The sequence below is a fragment of the Hypomesus transpacificus genome, chromosome 10, assembly GCF_021917145.1.
Source record: "Hypomesus transpacificus isolate Combined female chromosome 10, fHypTra1, whole genome shotgun sequence".
In the NCBI taxonomy this organism is placed as follows: Eukaryota; Metazoa; Chordata; class Actinopteri; order Osmeriformes; family Osmeridae; genus Hypomesus; species Hypomesus transpacificus.
This window is the reverse complement of record NC_061069.1, coordinates 11,823,868-11,831,367: the sequence shown is the minus strand read 5'-3', so window position 1 is coordinate 11,831,367 and position 7,500 is coordinate 11,823,868. Positions and strand designations below refer to the sequence as shown.

The window sequence follows — 7,500 nt, the reverse complement described above, 5'->3', positions numbered from 1 at the left end:
AGCTGAAGGTGTCACCAGTCTGGGAACAGTGGCCTCCATGTTCACAATGATTGGGAACACACCTACAGGAGAGAGAGAGGTAGAGAGAGAGGAAAAGAGAGAGAGAGAGGTAAAGAGAGAGGAAAAGAGAGAGAGAGAGAGGTAGAGAGATGTAAAGAGAGAGAGAGGTAGAAAGATTTAGAGAGAGAGAGAGGTAAAGAGAGAGAGAGGTAGAGAGATGTAGAGAGAGAGAGAGGTAGAGAGATTTAGAGAGAGAGAGAGAGAGAGAGGTAAAGAGAGAGAGAGGTAGAGAGATGTAGAGAGAGAGAGACAGAGACAGAGAGATGGACGGACAGGCAGAAACAAACAAGAGGAGGGTGGGTATTACTACTTAGCAGTCTTCCCGCTGGCTCCTCTCTCCCTCTCTAATGTGCGTTGCACGTGCGCTTGTGATATCTGTTTAAAGGCATCCGTGCTTGTAAATGATTAGAATGTAAAATAGTTTCGAATAATGAATTTGCTATATCACAGTTTTGTAATCACACTAAAGCTATGCTTGTATAATTGAAAAGCTTTGACCTTTCTGTAACACCACAGCAGAAGCTGAAAAGGTCATGATAAGTGACAGCAATCACCACACAGACACGACTGACTTTCAATTGGGGGTTTGATTGGAACCCACCAGATTGGAACTATGATGCATGCTGGGATTTGTAGTCACAATCCCCAATACACCAGCACTGGACCTGCGCCACACTGGACCGCTCAAGACTGTGTTAACCTGCTGAGCCGAGGCCAAGGTTTGAACCCCAGGGAGTTGATACCTTTGGGTCCCAGGTGAGGTTATCAAACACACAGACACGGTTCAGCGAACCACCTCAGCTACATCAGCTCCACCTACAGTGTGAGGAAGGGTTCCTCTGTGGAGACCTGCTGCGTAGACTGATGGTGAGATCAAAGCCCCTTGTTAACCCTTCCATACTTTGAAGTGATCTGACTTGCTCCCCCGGGCAGAGTTCACAATGAGGGCGAGGCCATCACCATGTCTGTACACACACCCTGTACACAGGTACAGCTCCCAGCGCACACACACAACCCCCACATTTGACATGGCTGAACGGGCAAAGTGAAATGCAGTTGAAAGTTGAATATTTATGAGTTGAGTTTTAATTTAGACTTATCGCTACTACTCCTGTGGTATTGATTGGAACTGTAGTGGCTTCTTCAAACCATCTTCCCTTCTGGCATTTCAAGCGGGGTCTCCCACCATCTATCACTTCAGGGGGATGCAGTAGGATGTGGGGCTTTCAGTCCGGATTGCAGGAGGAGAATACGAATGAAGAGATAAGGATTGTGTTTCAGATAGTGAGTCAGAGTCGTGTTGGAGAGTCAAATCCTCACACTGGGAGAGTGGATTTTAATGAGTGTGAAAGATGAGAATGGAAGGGATTATCTCCCTCTCTCTCTCTCTCTCTCTCTCTCTCCCTCTTTCTCTTTCTCTCCCTCTCTCTCCCTTTCTCCCTCTCTCTCTCTCTCTCTCCCTCTCTCCCTCTCTCTCTCTCTCTCCCTCTCTCCCTCTCTCTCCCTCTCTCTCTCTCTCTCTCTCTCTCTCTCTCTCTCTCTCTCTCCGTTAGCTAGACTAACCTTTGGCGGAGATGGGTACTTTTGGATCTTGTGCGATGCAATAAGGATTTGTGTGTTGATTCTTCAAGCCTGTGTGTTTGTCTTTGTGCCTACGGAAGTGTGAGTAACCAGTAGGAGCACCCACTGACTGAGCCGTCCTCCTCACTAAGCCTGGTGTTGCTGGGATCGGATAGCTGCCTCTGCCAGTGTCTGTTTGTTTGTTCTGCTTATGTTTATGTGTGCATCCGGCGGGAACACACACTTAGTAAGACATCTTCCTGTCAGAGTCAGCCTATGCTTGGAAAAGGATTTGGTGTGTGTGTGTGTGAATATATATGTGTGTATATATGTGTGTGTGTGTGTGCATGTTTAGGTGTGCGTGTGTGTTTGGTATGTGTGTTGAGCAGCAGGGATCGAGCGTGTTAAAGCCGAGCTGTGATCCTCTGATTGTAGTGTCTGGCTGGGTCTCGCTGTGAAACATCCACTTGATCTGCTCCTCGCTACCTGACCCAGCCTGGCCCCTCGCTGAGCCTCAAAGCTGATTGGTCCACATGGTGGCGTGTTAGGAGGGGGGGCCTGGGGTTGGGGCGACTCCGGCGGGAAACGCTTCCCCCCACGCTGCAGCCACACTAGGAACTCCATCTTCAACTTCATTGGTGTGCGGAGCAAAGCATGTGTCAGTGTCGAACCGTTTGATACGGCTTTTGAAACCAACGAGGCTGATTTCTTTGCTGTGGTGATGCGAATAGTCCATTATGACAGGGTTATGTAGAAGTGTCATAGTGATACCTGGATAGGATCGCTTCTATGCTGGATTTGACGGTTCTATGTTGAAGTTTCACTCTGGTACCTGTCTATGATGGTTAGATCTACGTAGAGGAAGAGATCCCTCTCCATAATGGCTAGGTCTACCGTTAGCTGAACTAGTCTATTCTAGACCTATAGACCTGACTATAAATATGTAGATATAATAGTCAGCAGGAGACTAGTCTATAATATCTAGATCTATAGTCAGCAGGACCTGTCGATAATGGCTAGGTCTATATCATCTATAGTCAGCGATACCTGTCTATGACGGGTAGGTCTATATCATCTATAGTCAGCGATACCTGTCTATGATGGGTAGGTCTATATCATCTATGGTCAGTGATACCTGTCTATGATGGGTAGGACTATATCATCTATAGTCAGTGATACCTGTCTATGATGGGTAGGACTATATCATCTTTGGTTAGCGATACCTGTCTATGATGGGTAGGTCTATATCATCTATGGTCAGTGATACCTGTCTATGATGGGTAGGACTATATCATCTTTGGTTAGCGATACCTGTCTATGATGGGTAGGTCTATATCATCTATGGTCAGTGATACCTGTCTATGATGGGTAGGTCTATATCATCTATGGTCAGTGATACCTGTCTATGATGGCGCACATGTCCAGGCTGACGTTCTCGAAGGTTCCCATGATGCCTTGCTCCATGGCCCTGAGGTCAGCCAGTTGGTCGTCCACGTGGATGAGCTGCATGCAGCCCTGGAAGGAGCGTCGCGAGGGCGGCGTGTTAGTACGCAGGAAGTATCCTGCCGATGGAACAGGAAACAGGGTCACTTGTGATCAATCGGGGTAAATAAGGGGGAGGGGCATAGGTTTCAATGAGGTTGTATTGTATAGGGGAGTCAGGTGGCTGAACGGTTAGGGAATCGGGCTAGTAATCAGAAGGTTGCCGGTTAGTTTCCTGGCTGTGCCAAATGACGTTGTGGGGGCGGGGCTGTGTACCTCCAAAGTAGTAGGTTCCTCCGGTTCTGATCTGGATGGGGATGGCTGTCCGGACCGTGGACGCCTCGTTTCCGTCGATGGTCAGCATGGCGTGGTGCTCGAAGGCCATCATGTGAACAGTGTGCCACTGGCCGTCGTTCAGGCCCGAACCTGCACACACACACAGACAGTTTGGACGTTTCCAAAACGGCGTAGAATGACACCTCCGCCTCTGAAGCGGTCGAGCGCGGGGGGGGGGGGAGGGTGGAGAGAGGTGTGCGGCCCGTCCCACCTGAGGCGATGTCGATGCGCGTGTTCTTCCTCTGCGCCACGCTGATGTAGACGGTGACCTTGCCGTCGGTCAGGCCCACCTCCACCACGCCCTCGGCCAGCGCCGTGTACACCAGCAGCCCGCTGGGGTTCCAGGTGCGGAAGGCCAGGCTGACGGAGAGCATGTCGCTGTCGCTCTGGCCAGGCAGGCGCAGGAAGCTGCTGCTGTTGAAGAAGACGGGGAAGGTCTGCGACTCGGAGCAGGAGAACGTCAGGTTCCGCTGTGGAGGAACGGGGAGGAGAGCCTGGTGAGGAACCGTGACGTGATGACGGGTAGAGCGCGTACCATACGGGCTGGGGTCCTAATGCGGAAACCAGGGTTTGATTCCGATTCTTGGGCCATTTCTGTATGTCTTCCCCTCTCTCTCACTCTCTCTTTCTCTCTCTCTCTCTCTCTCTCTCTCTCTCTCTCTCTCTCGCTCTCTCTTTCTCTCTCTCTCATGCATTTCCTGTCTCTATTTTTACCCAAGGATGAAACCTCATGTAATCTAGTGTCAATGTTTTCACTTAGCAGACATGAACATACAGGTGGGGGGGATTTGAACCTTTGACCTCTTGATTTGCAGGCTAAACTACTCGCTATGCACCTTTGTCTATCCTTACTATCCTCTGTCCACATGATTCCACTACTGGAAACAGAGCCGAAGCTCCAAACGCAGAGCCTAGTACATTGATACTGGTATCAGGCGTGTTGCACACATCCTCATCCCCCAATATAAACACACATTTCACCAGAGAAGATCTTTTTCTGCTGCTGTCTGCTAAACTGCTCATCTCTGCCGGACCGTCCAGGGATGCTGAAAGCTTGCAACCCAACACCAGGAACCAGCAGAGACCACCATGGCGCTTAGTAAAAGCATTTGCTCAAACCGAGGCTAAGAGGTACAGGAGAGGGGAGATCAATATTAACACTGGATCTATACTTGTCTTCGCATTAATGCTTCGCGCTAGGCAACTCACACACATGTACAGTGCACAGTTCCCACCCGTGCACGCAATCACACACGTCCACCAAATGCCTTCACACACACACACACACACACACACAGTAATGAAAGAGCAGAGCAGTAATTGCACCTTTGTGCCGAGTTTGGGGGCTTTAGAAGCCTGACACGTCTGCTGGGTTTGAAGTCTCTGTGTGATATTCTTTCTGTATAGTCAGCAGAGAGACAGGTCTCTTCCATCATGACACACACCCGAGGCCCGAGCTTCTCCTCTCTGATGTGTGTCTAAAGCAAGCTGCCCACAAAGCCTGCAGAACACAGACACTTCTGAAGGAGTTCAGGACTGATCTCGGTGCATTTCGGCCTCTGTTGGAGCCCCTGCAGCGATGGGATTAATGAACTAGCCCTGCGGACGACCATCCTGTATTCCCCTCACGTGTTGCTAAGCTACATCTGAACATGCACAGATGGAAAGGAAGAAGTGTTTGAAATCTAACGTGTGGAATCGGAACACTTTGAACAGTAACTTAAGATTAGCCTGCCTGATACTCAGTCCTGATGAGTATATCAAGCCCTACTGACGTGTTATGAAAAACGTACATTTGGTGGATTACCCCCTACCCTTCCCCCAAACAAAAACAATTATTAAGAGGGATCCCAATAGACTCAGACTCTCCCCCCAGCCCCCTGAGTGCGACCGCTCAGAAGAAGCTCTTACAAAGCTGGAGATGTCCACTTTCTTCCTCTTCACCAGGTTGGTGATGTTGTCTCCGTTGTAGGTGATGTCCTCCATGCAGCCCACAAAGTTCTCCTTCCCCCCCGAGCTGGGCTTGGCAGAGACGGGCATGCCCCCAAAACTGATCTGTGGGACAGGAGGGGAGGACACAGGAGGAAGTCAGAGGAATAGACGCGGAGGAAGAGAAGGAAGTTCAGGGTCATATCAGTTTGTCCTGATTGCTGCTTGAGTACCACACATGGTTTACTTCCTTCCAATACTAACCCTAGACGACATGAGGCACTTTGACATGGGTAAGCAGACCACTGGGGCTGGAACCCATGCCCCTCAGGGTACAGTAACACGAGGGCCTAGATATGAGAGTCGTTTGTCGTCTCAGATCAATAGCTTCTGTCCAAAGCCTTCCGGGAGGCAATCGTTTTCACTTGTTCCTGATTGCATTAACTCGACCTTTCTAATGAAGAAATGTCTGTTCTCTCTGGCGGAGACGAAAGTGCTGCATCTACCTCTCTGAAGCACCCTCACACTGTCCATCACAGAGAGAGGGGGAGAGGGAGGGAGGGAGGGAGGGAGGAAGGGAGAAAGAGAGGGAGAAAGAGAGGGAGGGAGAAAGAGAAGGAGAAAGAGAGGGAGAAAGAGAGGGAGAAAGAGAGAGAAAGAGAGGGAGAAAGAGAGGGGGAGAGGGAGGGAGGGAGGGAGGAAGGGAGAAAGAGAGGGAGAAAGAGAGGGAGGGAGAAAGAGAAGGAGAAAGAGAGGGAGAAAGAGAGGGAGAAAGAGAGAGAAAGAGAGGGAGAAAGAGAGGGAGAAAGAGAGGGAGAAAGAGACAGAGAAAAGGATGGTGTGTGAGAGAGAAAGAAAGGGAGAAAGAGAGGGAGGGACGGGGAGAGAGAAAGCGAGGGATAAAGATAGTGTGTGAGTGAGAGAGAGAGGGGGGGAGAGAGAGACAGAACCAGACAAGAGACTCGATGAGAGTGCACACGCGTGTGACACCCCGCAGAGGGAGAACGGCCTTTCCCCCTCGCACACCTCATAGTCCAGGTCCAGGTGGTCAAACTCCCCGTTGGTGCGGAAGTGCTGCGTGTGGTGGTCCAACGTGAAGTTCACGTTGCGTCGGTAACGCTCGATGACCACGGAGTGCCAGTGGTCGTCGTCCAGGAGGCTTCCGCTGGTCGCCGCCGTGTGGCCCTGGATGGAACCGTACTGGTTGCTTCCTGAAAGGGACCAATGACGACACAAACAAGAACATCGACGATGACGCCGACTGAAACACTTCAGTTGGACAAGCATCAAGCGGTTTGTACAAGCACCTTCATCTAAAGCCATACACAAAATGATACCTTACCAGAAACAGTCACGAATCACCACATGAACGTTTATTTGACACCACAGGAAGTAGGGGTGGGCAGATCGATCTGAAGTATCGATAGTATCTATACCAACGTTGGTATCAGTATTGATTGATACTGTCTGTGATGAGATCGATACTTAAGTTTCAATTTCTGTTCTCTACATTCAGTACACAACTCCCTTTACATCATGGTTGTTCAAACACCGCTCCTCTCACTTCGCTCAAGCTCACTTTGCCCCTCCCCCCCCACCTCCCCCACCTCCCCCCACCTCTCCCACCTCCCCCACCTCCCCCACCTCCCCCCACCTCCCCCACCTCCCCCCACCTCCCCCCACCTACTTTACCTGGTATCGGATCTATACCACATTTTGCAGTATCGCACACCCCTAACAGGGAGCGAGTGAGTGTCGAGTGTTTTACCCAGGTTGATCATGAGTTGTAGTTTGGCTCGGTGCAGCTCCAGGGAGATGTAGTCCCCCTGCTGGCCCTCTCCGTGCAGCAGGATCCCGCCCCCAGTCATGGTCTTGAACTTCAGAGAGATCACGTCTTTCAGGATTTTCATTTTCTTCTGCTTGAAGCGGTAAGAGATGACGCTCTGGCCGTCGAAGCTGATTGTGTCAGCCCCTGGACACACAGGGCACACGGAGCGACATCAGCAACAACAACACACCCTGTCTCGTGATGGCATTTGGGGCTGAGATTGACGGCAGATTACAAGACGATGCTCCTGTCATGGGAAAGCTTTGACTCGGACAATCTGCTCTGTCAGCCTGCCTGCCTGCCTG

General features: G+C 50.6%; 2 protein-coding genes across 2 annotated transcripts in view; both read right to left on the bottom strand.

Moving 5' to 3' along the window:
* Positions 1–7,366, bottom strand: part of cntnap2b (contactin associated protein 2b) — a 23,772-nt gene extending 16,406 nt beyond the window's left edge. The window contains exons 1-7 of the mRNA XM_047028369.1: positions 7,136–7,366; positions 6,394–6,578; positions 5,350–5,493; positions 3,650–3,908; positions 3,379–3,528; positions 3,020–3,182; positions 1–62 (exon numbers count right to left, since the gene is read on the bottom strand). The exon at positions 1–62 is cut by the window's left edge and continues 45 nt beyond it. Of these exons, the coding sequence (XP_046884325.1) occupies positions 1–62; positions 3,020–3,182; positions 3,379–3,528; positions 3,650–3,908; positions 5,350–5,493; positions 6,394–6,578; positions 7,136–7,277 (1,105 nt within the window). The 5' untranslated portion in view covers positions 7,278–7,366. The remainder of the gene's footprint in view (positions 63–3,019; positions 3,183–3,378; positions 3,529–3,649; positions 3,909–5,349; positions 5,494–6,393; positions 6,579–7,135) is intronic.
* The window catches only part of LOC124472376 (contactin-associated protein-like 2), a 9,332-nt gene continuing 9,164 nt past the window's right edge, over positions 7,333–7,500 (bottom strand). Inside the window, exon 4 of the mRNA XM_047027167.1 lies at positions 7,333–7,339. Coding sequence (XP_046883123.1) covers positions 7,333–7,339 — 7 coding nt within the window. The remainder of the gene's footprint in view (positions 7,340–7,500) is intronic.